A 19,711-nucleotide genomic window follows, 5' to 3' on the forward strand; every position below is an offset into this window, starting at 1 on the left:
CGAGAGAGAAGAAGGGAGAGAGAGAGAGAAGCATCGATGTGAGAGAGAAACATCGATCGGCTGCCTCCTGCACACCCCGCACTGGGGATGAAGCCCACAACCTGGGCCTGTGCCCTGACCGGGAATTGAACCAGGACTGTCAGTCCACGGGACCACGCTCAATCCGCCGAGCCACACCAGCTGGGCAGGGATTGTAAAAATGTATTTTTGTTTACAAAAACAGATACTATCAACTTTATAAGTAAAGCAAAATATTCTGGTTCATATTAAGCAAGTCAGTATGCTTTTTTTATTGAGATATAAATCGCATATAACATTACATTATTTTTAGGTATATAACTTAATGATTTGATGATTTGTATATATTGTGAAATGGTCACAACAATAAGAGTTAACATCCATCATGATACAAAAAATAGTTACAATTTTTTTTCTTGTGTTGACAATTTTTAAGATCTACTCTTAGCAAACTTCAAGTACACAATACAATAGTAACTACAGTCACCATGCTGCACATTAGATCCCATGACTTACTTATTTTGTATTTGGGAGTTTGTACCTTTTGGCCCCCCCCCCCTTTGCCATCCCCCACCCCAGGATGCCTTTCTATACTTGTTTCAGCCACAGGATTAAAGATGCAATGTATAGATCTCAATTTTTAAAAACATACAATATAATAGAGGAGACTAAGATACAAATTTAAAATCAGAAGCCTTGGTTTTCAGCCTCGGTTCCAATAATAACCAACAAAACTGTCTCAGGTTAATGATCTCATGTGTGAGTTTTAGCCTCATTATCACCATCACTACCACTATTTCTACCTTACAGATAAGGAAACTTATACCATTTTCCCTGATCATCATGAGATCCAAGCCTGATCCTGTCTTTGAAAGTGTTTTATTAGCAGCTTTATAGAGTCCACATGAGACAGTGATTCATTCCACCAGAAACAGGTTTCATTTTCCATTGTTCACACGTGAATATGTATCAAGAGCCTTAAAACGTCCACCTGGCGGAACAAGAGTGGTGGCTATATGAGAGCCCAGCATGCTGTTCTCTCTGCTGTTGCATATGCTTTCAATTTTCCATAGTGAAACTTTTATAACTAGCTGATTCATTTCTCTTTTCACTCCCTCTCACAGAGCAAGATTTTTCTGGTTTCCATTTTTACAACCGAAGTTGGCCGACAGGTTTCTCTCTCGAGATTAGTCAGACCCTACCCACAGAGGTCTCCTTTGGAAGTAGAAAGGGAGCTGCTTGAAGGCAGAGATGCTCAACACTGAGCCACAGCTCCCCTGTTGGTCAGGAAGCTGACCCTTCCCCTAGCCAGTGTCCCCGTCGTAGGCGTCCCCAGCAGCTATGCTCTCCGACCAGCCCAAGTACAGGCTGGGGCCGTTGCCAGTGTGGGCTTAGACGTATCTGATCTTATATTTCATCCTTATCACCTTTATTCTAAAACATTACAATTATATGCTTTGGGTTGGTTCTCTGTTCATTCCTTTTGCTGGGTAATGAAAATGTCCTTTTAGCCCTGGCCAGTTAGGTTCAGCAGTTAAGAGCGTCGGCCAGCAGACCAGAGAGTCCTGGGTTCGGTTCCCGCTAAGGGCACGTACCTCGGTTGCCATTTGTCCCTGGCCCCGGTTGGGGTGGTGTGGGTGGCAACCACTTGATGTGTCTCTCTAACCGATGTTTCTCTCTCTTCCTCCCTCTCTCTCTCCCGCTCTATCTGAAGATACATGCAAAAATGTCCTCGTGTGGGGGGGGGGGGAGAAAAGTCCTTTTAATCTGAAGACTCATGTTCCTCAGCTTTGGAAGATTTTATATTATTATATCTTTCATAATTTCCTTCCCTCAGTTTCACTGTTCTTTCCATCAGAAATTCTGATCAGTCAGATATGCTGAACCTCTGAGTCTAATCCTTCTTACCATTCCTTCACATTTTCAGTATTTTTGCACTTTTGTTCTACTTTCCAATAACTTTGTTTTACTTTCCAAGATTTTTTCATCCTCAACTTCCAACTTTACTCTTCAATTTTATTTCAGCAATCATATATTAACTTCTTAAAGCATTAATTATTCCATTTTTCTTTTTCCACAACATCCTGTTCTTGTTTAGTACGAAGACTTTACACCCCCTTGAACTCTCAGTGAACACTAATAAGAATTTCTTTCAAACTATTTTTTTCTCTCTTAATTTGCGTGCTTGGTTCACTAAGTGTTTGTGTGTCCATGATGTCAGTCCACATGTCTGATCCTGGCTACCCAGGATAAAGGGAACCTGTACCACGTGCAAACAGGCAATAATCAATTACTTTTTGGAGAATAACTACAACAAAGAAAGTACACAAGACGTGAGCCAGCTTACCTTCATGGAGTCAGAGTATAAGATGTATTCCCTGAGCACAGGCAGGAAGTCTTCTGTCATGTCATCTGTCAGCTCTTCCAAGGCTGTGGAGCAGTTGCCAATGCATGCCGACACACCCTCCAGGGGTTCGGCCAGCTCCCCTTCCAACGCGCTCCACGTGGAGTACACAGGCCCATATTCTCTCAGCTCCACAAGGTACTCTAAAGTGGGAAGAGAAGCCAACAAGCTCTGGCTGGGCAGCAATTACTGGTATCGCCTCTCAAGGACCACTGCAGCCGAGAGCTCTCTACATGAAGGTGTGTTTCCTCATCCACTCATCCACCTAAGCATGCTGCCCTTTAAACACTGCTTATAACAATTTTTTTAAATCTCTAAAAGCTGATGTTGCAACCAACTGCACCCCATAATGAGAATGCCATGCCTCTGGGTAATGGGGGTCACGATGCCTTCTGGGGGGAAATGGTAGGAGCTACCAAATACCTTCAAAATTAACCTCTCTTCTACCCACACAGTGAAGCAGTATTTTAACAATGGTGGCAGAGTTTCCTATAGACTTAGGGGATGTTTAAAAAAAAAAATCAGTCACAATGGAAAAATAATGGAATTTTAGGAAATATTTGATACAGGAGATGTGGCCTTACCTAGGCTGACTCAGTCTCTCACTCGGGGGTCACCCAAACACCTGGCCTTTGGGTGTAGATGGTACCTAAAGCTAGCTCCGAAATCGGCAGGCCCCACATCATGCCGTCAGTGGGTAAAGAAGAATTAAAGCATGAGAAACAAGAGAAAGTGTGTTTTCCTCTCACAAAGAAAATGGTCCACCATTTGTCACCAGGACTCTTGCCACGACAATAAGTCACTGCTATTTTTTTAGTAACCAATGGGTGGAAACGATTGGAAAATTCTTTTCAATATTTCACATCACGTGCCAGCAGGTTCCAGAGCACTGTTCAGCTCTGTCTGGCTCACGTGTGTGCAAGAAGACCAAAGGCCCCAACATTCTAGGGTACAGAAAAGCAAGTGGCCAAAAGGTGGGGAGGAGGTGGCGGCAACAACCAGGAAGAACGGAGAAAAGCCTCGTAGCTCCCCAGGTCAGGAAGAGTGGGTTTGAAATGCAGCAGGTGTAGGGCAGGTGAGTCAACTTCACGTTGAGGGCTCTTTGGGACCCTAACTTTGGCAACCACAGGTCACCATGCTGTCCTTTTCCGCCAGAAAAGATGCCCACATTTGTGGGGTTTTTTTTTCAAATATGATTTTATTGATTTTCTTTCTTTCTTTCTTTTTAGACAGAGAAGAAGGGAGAGGGAGAGAGAAACCTCAATCAGCTGCCTCCTGTACACCTCCTACTGGGGACCAAGCCTGCAACCCGGGCATGTGCCCTGACCGGGAATCAAACCAGTAACCTCTTGGTGCATAAGGCAAAGCTCCATCCACTGAGCCACACCTGCCAGGCCCCAGGTTTGTCTTTTAAATGATCATTGCTATCAGTGAAGGGAGGTTTCGTCAATGTCTCCACTTCTGAAGTTCCAGTGAAGAGAGCAGGAAGCCTCCACGCTCAGATGTGGTTTGCCCTGGGGAAAGCAACCACAGGGCTGAAATGCAGGGTGGAGGAGGGAGCAGATTACACTCTGGTCCAGCTGCCTCCTGGCCTCCTTGTGTTTGTTGTTTCATAGCAAACGCGGCCCAGTTCCGTCACTCCAGCTCTTCTGCAGTCTGCTTCTACTTAGCACACTGGAAGGCCATTTCTGCAAATGTGGTCCCTGGGCACCATTAAAATCGCAACCAAGAGCTCACCTATTTCTTCTTTGATGATCCGCTGGGCTATCCGATCGATGGTTCCCAGTTTGAGTGCAAACGTGTCTAAGTATTCGCCTATGGCTGCAAACTCCAGAGGCCGACTCCTCAGCTTGTAGCCTCCGGTGACGTGCTTGACCGACTCGCCCACTCTGGTGAGCAGCGCCATCCCTTGCTTCTTGTAGGCATTCAGGTCCTAAGGATGACACATGAACAAACCAACTCAGAGGGCTCGATCACTCACACTGGCCAGCACTCGGTAACCCAACTCCTTCAGGCAGTTGCTTTCTGGAAGCGGAGGACTCAGAAAATAAGGAGCGTAGGTGGAGGACCTCACCACACACAAAGTGTCCTCTCCTCGCTGTCACCACACCCTGCTCACAGCCCACCTTTCTAACCAGGCGCACTCACCCGAGCGTGCTCTCCTTTAAACAACACTATGCTTCCAACATAATTTAAAAAAACTTTTGACCAAAACAAAAAGTTTCTTTCTCCCTTGCAAAATATCCTAAATTGTCTGTAGAACCAAAAAGTCAAGGGCTGAGATCCATTCCATTCATTATTTACATGTTAACCAAAGCCAAATAAGAAAAGTAGAGAGTAAAGGGTGGGAAGCTGGACAGGGAGGCAGAGAAGCCGGAGTGGACAGCTCAGGGCCAGGGCAGCTGCGGTGACGAGACAACTCTGGGAACTACGGTGAGCGGCACCACCCGCTGCCCCCAAGTTTACCAGGCGAAACACGCTTCTTCCCAGCGCTGAACGCTGGAGGGACTGACAGCACCTGCACAACGGTTTGTAGACGGTGCCGTCTGGTCCTTCTAACCACCCTCAGTGCAAACAGAACTGGCTCCTAGTCCTAGAAGCACATGTCTACAGGGAGAAGAGGGGACATGACACACGGCCAGTGCTTTCTGGTGACACAGCCTGAGGTAGGGACAGGCAGAGGACAGGGAATCGTGGTTAACACAGCTGTCCAACAGCCCCCCTCCCCCGCATATGACACAAACATGGGCTCAGGTCTCCATAAGGGTCTCCGCCTGGTCCACTTCCTTCTCCTCCTCCATGCAGTCAGGGCCTTCACCCTGCTCTTGATTCCACCCTCTCCTATCCGCCTCGCCCCGGCCAGGGCCCTTGCCCTATCAACCCTCCCCTCCCCTGTCTGTGTTTTCAACTTCTAATCCTTCAGCATGTAAACTATACCCAAGGCTCGCCCATCCTAAAAGCAGCCAAGTCTGCCTGGCCGGTGTGGCTCAGTGGACTGAGCATCGGCCCGTGGGCTGAGAGGTCCCAGTTCAACTCCCGGGTTGTGGACTCGGTCCCCAGTAGTGGGTGTGCAGGAGGCAGCCAATCGATGTTTCTTTCTCTCCCTTCCTTGCTCTCTAAAACGTCAATAAAAACATATTTTAAAAATATATATCTATTTTTAAAAAACAGCGGAAGTCACCTCTAGTCCCCTTCCTCCTCCTCCACTTCTCTCCTTTTCAGTTAGGCTGCTTGAGGGAATGTTCTAAAGATTCCATTTCCCCTTCTAACCTCATATGTTTTAAACAAACAAGATCCTCATAAGCACAGGCTTTCTCGAGGCTGTAAGTGAAGCCTTGGAATTCCCAGAGCTGCTTCCGTAGGCAATATTTTTTGGAGCCGGGCTAGATCCTTGGACCGCTTACGCTCCACTTCGGGTAGAGCTCTGAAAGGGTTAGTCAACGCGTCGAATAGTTATTTACAGGACCTGACTGCTGCACCCACTCTGCAAGACGAAAACACTGGTTTGAACAGAGTCGACACTGGCCGTCCCCGGCCTCCCCCAGCATTCCGCGCTGTTGCTTCAAGATGCTGCTGGTTAGTGATAGATCATGTCCTCACACGGAGAAGAATGCGTCTGCACTCACTGTGGCAGAGCATGTAAGTGGGTAATTTAAGAACAAGACCAAGTTTTTCGAGGTGTGTTAAAAGAAAAGATGGGGAGCCCGGCCGGTGTGGCTCAGTGGCTGAGCGTCGACCCATGCACTAAAAGGTCGCCAGTTCCATTCCTGGTCAGGGCACATGCCCAGGTTGGGGGCCCGATCCCCAGGGGGGGACATGCAGGAAGCGGACAATCCATGTTCTTTCTCATCGATGTTTCTCTCTCTCCCTCTCCCTTTCTCTCTCTAAAATCAATAAAGAAAAAATATTTAGAAAAAAAAAGATGGGGAGCTGGGGGGAGGAGGGATGAAGACATGGGGACTTGTTCTTTAACGTGTAGAGTGTTTCGCTTCTCAAGATGAAGAAATTCTGGAGGTTAGCTGTACAACAATGTGAATATACTTAACACTAAAGAACTGTACATTTTCACAATGGCTAAGACAGTAAATTTTATGTTATTTAAAAAGATAAAAGGAAAAGATGGGGTTATTTAGTGCATTTAAGTTCAACAAGTAACATTGAATTATGGCTACACTTTGTTCTGCCTAAATAAGCCAACTCCCTTTACTCACACATGAATTTGGATTTTGATTAAGACATTGAAGGACTATTTTAAAAAATCATTCCATAATGCTTGGCCCACAGATAAATTACACACACACACACACACACACACACACACACAATCTTCCTATTTATTCGTCACACAGATTCCTAATCACAAGGGGTCCAAGTTTTTTCCTCCTTTTGTCTCTCTGTATAACTAAAGTGATTAAGCTTGAGGCCTGCCTGGCCCCTGGACTTATAATTTGGGTGAATCAATGAGTTGTACCTTTTGGAGAACACGGTGGATTTTACTTCGTATGTAAGCTGAAAGAACTATATCCAAGGATCAGTTCATCAGGAAATACTTTTTAAAAAATAACACAAGTCTGACCCATCAGGGCAAAGGCCTCCCGGAAAAGGAGAAGATGATGGGAATGTCACTGATGAGGCCTGATGCCAGCCGAGGTTCAAAAACAGAACGAAAAACCTCAAACACTCAAGGACTCTGCCCTGTGATTGCCACTGTCTGGAATGGCACCTCCCCTAAAGGCATTAATGTCGACTGATGTTATCTGTAAATATTTCTCTCTTTTTTAAAAATATGTTTTTATTGATTTTTAGAGAGAGAGGAAGAGAGGAAAGAGAGATAGAAACACTGATGAGAGAGAGACATCGATCAGCTGCCTCCTGCACACCCCCCACTGGGGATTGAGCCCATGACCTGGGCATGTGCCCTGACCGGAATCGAACTGGTAACCTCTTGGTGCATGGGTCAATGCTCAACCACTCAGCCACACCAGCCAGGCTGTAACATTTCTCAATGTTGCCATTTCAAAAAAGAAAGCCGGAAAGTACCTGGGCCTCAATACGCTTGCCCCATGGGAAAAACGACCTATTTCTGAACATGGGAATGTGACACGTGAGAGCAAACAGAAGGAGCTGGAAGGCAGCTGGCGTGAGACCCCGTTTCTGCAGACGAGTGGACTGGAGCGCCGCCGCGGTGAGCGGGCCAGCTCTGCCAACGGGGAAGTGCGGAGCGAAGCCGGTGAGTCGCCGAGTTGAATTTGAATACACAGAACTTGGTACCTGGGGAGAACCCAACTATTTCTCTGGCAAAGGCTTGGAAAATGCCCCCCTGATCAGAAATTTGACTGTGAGCATGTAGTGCTGAACTGCTCTTGGCCAGGAAGTCTGTTACAGAGATAAAGGGCAGCCTCGAGGGCCACAAAGACCCAATTTCAAATCCCAGTGACACCACTGAACACGTACAAACTCCCCAAACTGCAGTTTCCTTGCCTATAAATGGGGTACGATAAACACACACAGCGCTTTTGTGAACAACACCTTACCAAACACTCAGCAAATGTTCGGACCCTTGCGCGCCCACTGTCGGCCAGAATGGCCTCACCCAGTAATGTGCCAAGAAGTGTTTAAAGAAACACTTATCCCTGCTTTGGGCAAGTGAAAATATTCGCACTTCCTCTGCTGCTGCAAGGGCTGTTTCTCCTAAATCCTGACGCACTAACCACGCTGATGCAAATGGGCTCCAAAAACACAGGGCAGTTCCATGAAGGTGGCTTGTGAGAGATGAAAACAACTTTTTTTTTTTTTTTTCATCCTTACCCGAGGACATTTTTCCATTTTTTACTCAGATAGAGTGGGAAGGAGAGAGAGGAAGAGAGAGAAACATCGATGTGAAAGGGACACATCGAGTGGCCGCCACCCACACGACCCAACCAGGGCCGGGGACAAACTGCAGCCAAGGTACATGCCCTTAGCGGGAACCGAACCCGGGTCTCTGTGGACCGCAGGCTGACGCTCTAACCGCTGAGCCAAACCGGCCAGGGCTGAAAACAACTTTTGAGAAAGAGCTCAGAGAATGCTGATTTGGGGGAAAGAATCATGAAAATGCTGTCGTTACCTTAGCAGTAAGGAAAACATTAAAGTGTTCATTGAAAGAAAGTACAGGATGATCCGTGATCCTTTTCAGGAATTTATCCAAAGCTTTTCTTCTGGTCTCCACAAACTCTTCTGAAAAACGATCCACAACACCTTTCACCACAAACTTCTCAGGAAGCGGCTGTGAAGACACGAAGAAAAATATTCAGAGCAATTGATAAAATGGTGCAAAGAAAAACCACCGGGCTAGCAAATCATTCCTATGACCCATCTACCCAAGAACAGTGTTTCTTAATCAGTCAGATCTTTAAGTAGTTGGTCATTAGCATAAACATTTTTGAGAAATATAAATAAAATCAATCAAAACCACCCTGTCAATTTTAAAATGCAAGAAACACCACACTGGAGCAGGTTTCTGGAAAACAGAGAGCAGCCAGTCAGTGCTCACCACTAAACCTGACAGTGAGTGATCCTTGCACTGCTTGAAGCGCAGATGACAGAACGGAAAATCAGGACAAGATAAAAGTCTAAGGAAAGAAGGTAGACGACAGCAACCACACAGAAACGTATTTAAACATAATGAGATTCTACTCCCAGTTCAAGGGGTGAAAGAACTTGGTGGATGGAGAAATAAGTACATTAGGCAAACCTGTGTAATTTAAAAAATACCTTTCCCTCTGCCTTTTTTGCTTGTTTAGGTTTACACTAAAAAGTTCTTTAAAATGTAACTTCCTTTACTTCCCTTACACAAACATATTTCTCTATCACATTTACTTTGAGCCAATGCTGTGGGCAGTATCAAAGTACCTGGCTACTCAAGTCTCTTGAGCTTTAACCTGTTTCTGTATAAGTAGCTTGATCAAATGTTTGATTAAAGGCTTCCTCTTTACTGCTACCACAAGGAAGAGAGTATTTGCTAATACATAATTTGAAATGTACTTGTTATGAAATATTAAAAGAGCATTTATATTAAAAATAGGCAAATGATCACCCAGCTGACGTGGCTCAGCAGATCCCATGGACTGAGAGGTCCCAATCTGATTCCCTGTCAGGGCACATGCCCGAGTTTCAGGCTCAATCTCCTGTAGGGGGCGTGTGGGAGGCAGCCGATCCATGTTTCTTTCTCTCTCCCTTCCTCTCTAAAAAAAAAAAAATCAATAAAAACATATTTTTTAAAATGGGCAAATGATCTGGTCAATATTTCTCCAAACAAGATAAATAAATGGCCCAATAAGCAATAAAAAGATGCTCAACATAATTAGTCATTAGGGAAGAACAAACAAAACCACAGTGAGATACCCCTTCACACCCACTAGAGTGGCCATAATAAAAAAGAAAAAAAGGAAGGAAAGGCCCTGGCTGGTGTGGCTCAGTTGGTTGGGCATTGTCCCATACGCCAACAGGTTGCTGGTTCGATTCCCCGTCAGGGCACATGCCTGGGTTTCGGGCTCGAGTAGGGGGCATGCAGGAGGTGACCATTCAGTGTCTCTCTCTCACATCAATGTTTCTCTCTCTCTTCCTTCCTCTCTCTCTTAAAATCATTTTTTAAAATAAATACTTTTTAAAAAAGTAAAGGAGAAAACAAGGATGTGTGAGGATGCAAAAAAATTGGAACAGGCATTTAAGCCCACAACCTCTTCCAGTTCCATAATATGACCATAAAGAGACTTTTTCTTTTAAGTTATAAACCCTCAAGAACAAAAAACAACAACAACAAACAACCCCACACCGCACCTCCCCCCAAAATCAACAACAGAAATAAGATACAGCAACAAGGACTTAGCCAACCCAAAAAAGTGGAATACTAAGCCATTTGGAGTGGGAAAGACAAGAAGCAACCCAGATTGATAACACGAAACCTTTGTAAGACTTAGAAACTGGCAACACCAGCACCCCTGAAAATGAAGTACTTGGGGTGTGTATGAATGCAACAGCCTCAACTTGAAAAAGCTTTGCAAAGTCAGTATGTTTTACTTCTCCTGGGATCACCTTTCACCTCTGCCAAGCTTTCTGACACTGGTCAAGTTCTATAATCTCTTGGTACCTCAGTTTTCTCATCTGTGGAAAACAGATAACAATAGTACCGGTCTCATGAGGATTAAATTAGCTATGAGGCTGACTGTGCTTCAAACAGTTCCTGCCACTGAGTAGACACCGGACAGAAGTTTGCATTGTTGGGCTGCAGGAGTGGCAGCAACCTCCGGGGACGACTAATGTGCAGGGGCAGCCAGTGTTTAGTGAAATCTTGAGACGGTGGGAGTGTTCAGAGATAAGGCTAAGAATTGAGGGACTTCTTTTTAACAGAGAAGGAGTTTTATTTTATTTTTTTAATCCTCCCTGAGGATACTTTTCTATCCATCTTCAGACAGAATGGGGCGGGGGGGGAGAGAGAGAGAGAGAGAGAGAGAGAGAAACATCGATGTGAGAGAGACACATCGATTGGTTGCCTCCTGCATGACCTGACCAGAGCCAGGACCAAACCACAACTGAGGTAGGTACCCTTTGACCGAAATCAAACCCATGACTCTTTGGTCCATAAGCCGACACTTTAACTGCTGAGCCAAACTGGCCAGGGCCAAAGAAGGAGTTTTGGAGGGCACAGTGGAAAGGGAGAGAGGGGAGAAAAGTCAGAAATAGAATGACGGAGCCACGCGGGGATACGTCCACGTCAGATCCCAGCAGCGCCTGCCCTTGGGCAGAGTGTTAGAGATGCACGACTGGGTCAGACACGGAGGCCACCCAGCCCGATGTCCTGGCGTCGGGGAAGCTGCTTGACAGGGTACGGCTGTCCTTTAGGATAAGTCCTTTATTCTGATCTACTCTTCTCTCATTTCCTTAGACAACCATCCTCCTGAAACCCTAACTCAACTGCTCACCTTTCGTGCTAAGCAGATTACCATCTCTCTGAAGAAGGAACCAGGGTAAGGGTGGCACATGGAAATTCCCTAACCATTTTGCTTCCTCCACAGAAACCCATCTACTGGGCACCACCCTCACCTCCATTCCTCAGGTCCTGTGGGCAGCATATCCCTCCCCAGAGCTAACTATTCCCTCTGTGTCCTGGGCCCACTAGTTCACTATGATGCAGATGTCATCATCAATTAATTATACCTTCTCTTCATATATTCAACATCTCCTCATCCAGCTCTACTCCCTGAGTCTACAAAGTATGGTTAGTTCTCTTTCTTCCTGAAAAAAATAAACCCAACTATTCCTTCTCTTATATCCTCTCTACTCCCCTTCTTGTCTTATTTAACCTTTTTGAAAAAATTATTTATCTTTAGTTCTACTCTTTCTATTGATTTCGTAATTCCATCCCCAAACAAACGTGTCTTTGGTTCTACCTTCAACGCTGCATTGCTCTGCCATTTCCCACCCAGTGTAGAAACTGTTCTTTGAAAGATGAGCAGGGACTTCCTGATTACCAAAAGCAGTGGATATGTTTCTGTTCTTACCTCATGAGTCTTATTGAGCATACTCTCATTTGCTTATGCTGAATAGGACTTGAGAGGAAGGCCTAGTGAGCAAATAAGTGGGTAGGTCTGCTTCATATAACATAACAGATAACCTCCTGAAATAATTATCCATTCTTCAGGTTTAGTACATTGAACTTCATGTTCAACGAATCAGGGAAGCTTGCTATTTAATGGAACCCTGGGGTGAATCCTTCTACAAACAGAATTTCCTTCTATAATAAGCATTATTATTTCCAAAACTACATGACTTCGAAAATTTGTTTCTTCCCAGCCCAAGTGTCCACCAGTAGACGAATGGATAAAAAAGCAGTGGTACATATACACAATGGAGTACTATGCAGCGGTAAGAAAGAAAGATCTCTTATCCTTTGAGACGACATGGAGGGACCTGGAAAGTATTATCCTAAGTGAAAGAAGCCAAGCAGAAAAAGACAAATACCACATGATCTCACTTATATACGGAATATAATGAACATAACAGTCTGAGGAATACAGTAGACCCAGAAACATGGAAGTAGGGCACAGACTGACATCCCTCAGAAGAGGGGGTGGGGGTGGAAAGAAATAAACCACAGAACTTATATGCATGTATGCATGACCAATGGACATGGACAACTAAGCCGGGGACGGGGCGGAGGTGGAGTGGGGTGGGGGGGTGCCAATGGGGTAAAAAGGTAAAATATCTGTAACAAAAAAATAAATAAAAATTCATAAAAAAAAAAAAGAAAATTTGTTTCTTCCTATTTCAAGCTTCCTTAAAGGGACATGCCTACTCTCAGCCTCACCTTTATAATTACCTTCCAGATTGTTTATGCATAGGAATCTGGGTTAGTGGTGCAATCAAGGGCATCTGAATGAGACAATTCATGTAAATGAAAAGCTGAACATAGCTCCTAACACATGGTAGATGTCAAATGAATAAGGGCTATTTTTATTAATTTGTAAACACTGAGAACAGAAAGCAAAAAAAAAAAAAAGAACTAAAGAGTGGAATGCCCATATATCTTTTAAAATATTTTTAAATTGTCCAGAATGCCATTTCACACCACTAGGATGGCTATAAAAGAACCAGCATTGGCAAGTATTTGAAGAAACTGGAATCCTCATACACTCTGGTGAGAAAGTAAAATGGTGCAGCCACTGTGGAAAGGTTTTGGTGGACCCTCAAAAAAGTAAACATAGAATTACCACATGACCCAGAAAACCCATTCCTTGGTATATGGCCAAGGTCACTGAAAGCAAGTGTTTAAACAAAAACTTGTACAATAAATGCTCAAGCAGCATTATTCATGATAATGGCTGGGGGAAAGGGAGAATGGGAAGTAACTGCTTAATGGGTACGGGGTTTCTTTAGAGGGTGATGAAGATGTTTCGGAATTAGGTAGTAGTGGTGATTACAAAACACTGTGGAGACCATCCAGTTGGTGTCTTTCCCTCCCCACCTTATTCCTGAAAAAATTAAATTAACCCCAAAACATTGTGAATCTCTTCAAAGCCACTGAGTGGTACCCTTTCAAATGGTGACCTTTATCTCAATTTTAAAAAAGAAAAAGATGTGATGATAGAAGATGTCAGAGAGGAGAGAAGATGCTGTGCTGCAGGCTTTGCGATGGAGGAAGGGGCCACGAGCCGAGGAATGCAGGCGGCTTGGGGAAGCTGGAAAAGCCAAAGAACACATCCTCCCCAGAGCCTCCGAAAGAAACGCAGCCCCGCCTGCACCTTGATACGAGCACACTGAGGTGGGTTCTGGACTTCTGATTCCAGAACTGCAAGATAATACATTTCTGTTGCTTAAGTTGCTCCTCTAAAAAAAAAAAAAATGTTTTTTTAATACTCATCCGAGGATATGTTTGTATTGATTTGTTAGAGAGAGCGAAATGGGGAAAGAGAGAAACATCAATGTGAGAGAGAAGTTATCAGCTGGTTGCCTCCCATACATGCCCTGACCGGGGATCAAACACGCAACCTAAGGATGTGCCCTGACCGGGAATTGAACCCGCAACCTTTTGGTGTACAAGATGACTCTCCAACCAACTGAACAACCCAGCCGGCCAGGGCCTAAGTTACCTGGTATGGAGGTGAGGGAGTGGGTAGGATAGAGACTACACAAGATTGGCCATAAATTGATAAATGTTGAAACTGGGTGATGAATACATGAGGGTTCATTGCACCGAATCTCTCTACTTTAATATTATTTGACATTTTCCATAATGAAAAATAACTTTTTTTAACTATACATGCATTTATATTTATATTTATATTTATATTTATATTTATATTTATATTTATATATGTTGGGACCTCCCCAAAATCCTATTTGCCAAGAAAGTATAACAATAACCCACTAAATATTTCAAGGTTTAATCTTAAAATGTTTACATTTTTTGCCCTGGCCAGTGTGGCTCAGTTGGTTGGAGCTTTGTCTCGTGCACCAAATGGCGGTGGGTTCAGTTCCCAATTGGGACACACATCCAGGTTGTGGGTTTGATCCCCGGTTGGGGACTGTGGGAGGCAACCAATCAATGTTTCTCTCTGTCTCCGTCTCTCTCTCTCTCTCTCCCTTCCACTTTCTAAAAAAAATCAATTAAAAAGATATTCACATTTTTATAGCACTTGATACTTTGGTAAAGCACTTTCATATGTATTTCATACTAGTTTATAAGAAAGTACTTTACAACTTGTGGAAAAAAGCATATTTCCTGTAGATTGTCACTGAAAAACTATTTCTGGGTGGGAAATCTGGATAAAGATTTCAATTGCTCAATCTTGAAATGTCCAACTGACTTCTGTCAGCATTTAAATTACTTCTATGAAATTCAACAAATATTCTGTGTACACTTCTACATGACAGAAAACTATTTTTCTTATATTTATCAAACTAAGAGAAAATACTGCTCCTAAGCAAAAACAACAAATAAATAAAAGAGCAACAAGGTGAAAAGCTTTGTCCCCAAGGAGAACAATCACCAAGCCTGGTTTAATTCAAAGCACTTCAAAGTTCAACCATTATTTACTACTTAGTAACTTATCTACTGGGTAGCTAAAGACATATAGATTTAATGGTACAAAAAAGGAGGGCCCAACTGGAAAATGAAGTTAGAGTCTTCACTGATTATTTCATAATAAGAAAAGCAGTTGCTGCATGACAAATTTCTTCTAATTAAGTCCTATGAGTTTACCACTACTCAAAACAAAATTGGGTGCTTAATAAGTACAAAGGCGCCCTTCCAGCAAAGCTTCCTTCCAAGTGAAATTAAATACTACAGGGTTTATAAATGTATTTGCTTCATCTCCAAAACCTGTCTGTGCCCACAGAATCATGACCTAGAACCACTGTGTGCCCCAGCAAACAAAGCAGTGTAAAACCCACTTCTAAGCCAAAGAACAAATGAATTCAAAACCAAAACCACATCACAGTGAAGACTCTGGTGGCTTCTGCAACTGGATAATCAAGACGTACAAAGTGAACTGCAGTTATGAGCTAACAAACACACACCACCAGCACACTTCTCATTTTAAGATGGCATATTAAAAGCATATGATTATTTCTTTCTGCTTTTAAAATTCCAGAGGAATAATGCAATATAAAAAGGGAAAAACCTGTCTCAGCTCCAGAAAATATATTGTTAACAGGACAGAGTTTGTTAAAGACACAAAGCAGAAAAGATTGGGTTGAGAGAAAAGTCAATCGATACCAACCATCTTGTGATTCCACCCAGGCCAAGGAAAGGTAGGCGTAAGGAATAAGGGGTTGGGTTTCTCCAGTGGAGCCCCAGAAGCTGCCAACTTCGGAGCCATAGAGGCTAGAAACAAGGGCAGGCCTCAGGACAGCCAACGGGGAAAGGCAAGAGAAAGGACGTGGGTGCCTCCCCAGAACCACAGTCTGGCTGACTGTTCACCTACCACGTCACATGACTGCAGTGCAGCCCAGGTGAAGGGGAACTTTATCTCCACACTCCTGACATAAGCAGTAGAATCTGAAACCTCAAGAATTCTCACACATTTTTAATCATAATTGACTTAAATTGGTTAAAAACAAAACAAAAACAAAACCACCTTACCACCATTCCCCCTAATTTTCCAAATGATTCAAAAGATTCTAAAGTTAATCTTGAAAAATAAAACATGTGAAAATAGTTAGAAAAGCTCTGAAAACAAAGTATATTGGGAGATGGGGGCAGAAGTAGAGGACCCGTCAACCAGATGTTAAAATGTTCTGTCAAGTTGCAATAATTTAGATAATGTAGGAGGGGTACCAGACTAGACAGATCAATGAAACAAAAGGTTCAGAAACAGCCCAAGAATACACAAGTCTAATGAATGATACAGTGAAATGCACACACTATGATAAAGGTGACTGGGTACATGAGTGATTGGACAACTCACCATGTGAAAAAAGTAAAGTCCTCCCATCTCATATCAGAATAAATTATACATTTACATATTAAAAATAAAGTCAAAAGTAATGGAAGAATATACAGAAGTATGTTTTTAACATCCCAGGTTACAAAAAGGCTTCACAGCCAAAAACTGAAAAGGGAAGATTAACTTAGCTGGGATGGGGTGGGTGTTATTTTTAATGGAGTCAAGTCTAAGACAGATGACAACTGAAGAAAAAAATAGATAGATATTCCAACTGGGTTCATTTCCTTTACAGATGTGGAGTTCTTACCACCAATAAGAAAAAACAGTGACAATAGAAAAATGAAGAGGAATTCATTTTTAAAAGAAATGCCAATGTCAAAAAGTCATGGAAAAGATATTCAGCCTCACTACTTAAAATAAAAATGTACTGCACAAAAATGAATTTGAAATGTGTAAGACCTAAATTTAAGAGCTAGAACTATAAAAATCTTAGAAGACAACCCAGGTAAATTTTCATGAGCTAGGATTAGTTCATGGTTTCTAAGTTGTGATACCAAAAGCATAAGCAGCCAAAGGAAAAAACAAAACAGATAAATTGGACATCACTGAAATTTAAAACCTTTGTGCTTCTGGGGACACCATCAGGAAAGAGACAACCCACTGAATGGGAGAAAAATTTTTGCAAATCATATATGTGATAAGGGACTGTGTCTAGATTATATAAAGAACAATTACAGCCCTGGCCGGTTTGGCTCAGCTGTTGGACCGATGAGTTGCGGGTTTGATTCCGGTCAAGGGCACATACCTCGACTGCTGTTTGTTCCTGGCCCTGGTCGAGGTCCTGCGGGAGGCAGCCACCCAATGTGTCCCTCTCACATCGGTGTTTCTCTCTCTCTCCTTCCCTCCCACTCTATCTGAAGATAAATAGAAAAATATCCTCAGGTGCGGATTTAAAAAAAAAAGAACTATTACAAACTAAATAATAAAAGGACAACCCAATTTTGGTTGGGCCAAGGATCTGAATAGATCTTTCTGCAAGGAAGATATCAAATAGCCAACAAGCACATAACAAATGTTCAACCTCATTATCTGCCAGGAAATGCAAATCAAAACCACAGTGAGATACCACTTCCCACCCACTAGGAGGGTTACTACCAAAACGAGGTAATAACCAATGCTGATGAAGGCGTGGAGAAACTGGACTCCTCACACACTGCTGGCGGGAATGTAAAATGATGCAGCCACTCTGGAGAACACTCTGGCAGTTCCTCAGAGGATCATTATAGAGTTACACATGATTTAGCAATCATATTAATAGGTATACGCCCAAGAAAACAAAAACATATACACAGATGTTCACAGCAGCATTAGTCATAATAGTGAAAAAGTGGAAACGACTCAGATGTTCATCAAAGGTGAGGACAGACAAAATGGGATACATTCACACAGTGGAATATTATTCAACAATAAAAAAAAAATGCAGTACTGATACATGCTCCTGCGTGGATTAACCTTGAAAATATGCTAAGTGATCCCTGGCCAGTTTGGCTCAGCGGTTAGAGTCGGCCTGTGGTTGGGAGAGACCTGGGTTCGGTTCCCACTAAGGGTGCATACCTTGGTGGCGGTCATGCAGGTGGCAGCCACTTGATGTGTACCTTTCACATCGATGTTTCTCTCTCTCTCTCTTCCTCTCTCTCCCTCCCACTCTATCTGAACAAAAAATGTCCTTGGGTGAGGATAAAAAATATATATATGCTAAGTGAAAAAAATCCAGTCACAAAAGATTACAAAGTGTGTGATTCTACTTATATGAAATGCCCAGACTAGGCAATTCTACAGACAGAAAGTAGACCCGTGGTTGCCAGGCACCAGGGAAGATAGAGGGTTTGGAAGTGAAAGGCAAGAAGTAGGAGGTTGCTTTTGGGGGTGATAAAAAGGTTCCAAAATTAATTGTGCTGATAGTGGCACAACTTATGTATACACTAAAAACCCCTGACTTGTACACTTTAAAAGAGTGGATTGTGTGGTATAGGAATTAGATCTCAATAAAGCTATTTTTTTAAATTTTGTTTTTGTTACAGATGTTTCTCCTTTTTTACCCCACTGACACTATTTTTTAAGGAAATAAATGAAAATTTAAGCAGGAGTGGGATGGGAGCGGGGAGGAGAGGGTTAATGGAGGAAAAGGGGGACATCTGTAATACTTCCAACAATAAAAAAAAAAAGATGAAAATTTAAACAATAATTACACTGCATGTTTGGTGGGTCTCCATCTGACAATAAACTCTGCAGGGTGGGAGTCTCTTGTCTTTCTTACAAGGGTACGCATCAGGCTTTGTAAAAAGACTAACACAAAGACGATGCTTAATAACAGGTAGATACCTCCCAGCAATGTTACTGTAAATTAATTTCTACAGGGGAAACATTTTTCTTGTTTTCAGTTTGACCTTCCTGTTTAAATCAGAGATGTTCTCCTATATTAAATTTCTCTCCAGCCCAGATATGCACTAAGAACTTATGAATAAATTTGTTTCCACTTGCTTCTAAAATATCTTCTTCCTCACTGTTTCTACCCTGATCATAGGAAACCATACTTACAGATACTCTGGATCATTCTGGGGCTTCTGGAGACTCATTCTCCTTCAGTTCTGGCTTCAGTGATGCCCATGAGTGCTACTATGTTCCACCAGCAGGGGTTGCTATCTAACCTTTGATGGTTAAGTACCAAACTTGAAATACACTCTCTGCCAGGAGGGGGAGCACAACTCCCCTTGAGCACACAGTGTCGGCTCTGCATCAAGAGTGACTCCCTTCCAAAGAATGTGGAAAGGGGGAGAAAACAAGAGCAACCACACGCTGGAGAAACCTGATAAGCATGACCTCAAGTCAGGTGATCAAGGTGAACATCAACCATGATAAATACTGTTGACAGTATGGACCCTGGATAAGAGGCAATGAGAATGTCACTTAACCTGTGTGCTTTTCCTCCACAAAGTGCATTGTCCCGGTCTAATCATGAGGGAAATACCAGATAAATCTCAACTGGGGGACACCGTACAAAAAGCCTGACTAGTAAACCTCAGAACTCCCAAAGTCATCAAAAACAAGGAAAGCCTGAGCAATTGTCACAATCAAGAAGAGCCTAAGGGGACCCGAGGACTAATGTAGTGCAGTATCTTGGATGGGATCCTGGGACAGAAAGAGGACATTGGGCAAAGACAGAGGAAAACCCGAGTAGAGGACTTGCAGGCAGTAATAATGTACCATGACTGGCTCCTCACTGTGACGAATGCGCCACACTGAAGTGTTCACAAGCAAAACTGAGTGTGGGGTACAGAACTCACTGTACGAACTTTGCAGTAAT

General features: G+C 43.2%; 1 protein-coding gene across 2 annotated transcripts in view; it reads right to left on the minus strand.

Annotated features, from left to right (window-relative positions):
• The window catches only part of SNX30 (sorting nexin family member 30), a 95,276-nt gene that overhangs the window by 30,113 nt on the left and 45,452 nt on the right, over positions 1 to 19,711 (minus strand). For both annotated transcript variants that reach the window (XM_036261714.1, XM_036261715.1), the window contains exons 4-6: positions 8,529 to 8,687; positions 4,160 to 4,355; positions 2,366 to 2,565 (exon numbers count right to left, since the gene is read on the minus strand). In XM_036261714.1, the coding sequence (XP_036117607.1) occupies positions 2,366 to 2,565; positions 4,160 to 4,355; positions 8,529 to 8,687 (555 nt within the window). The remainder of the gene's footprint in view (positions 1 to 2,365; positions 2,566 to 4,159; positions 4,356 to 8,528; positions 8,688 to 19,711) is intronic.

This window comes from Molossus molossus, unplaced genomic scaffold, assembly GCF_014108415.1.
Source record: "Molossus molossus isolate mMolMol1 unplaced genomic scaffold, mMolMol1.p scaffold_m16_p_14, whole genome shotgun sequence".
Classification (NCBI taxonomy): Eukaryota; Metazoa; Chordata; class Mammalia; order Chiroptera; family Molossidae; genus Molossus; species Molossus molossus.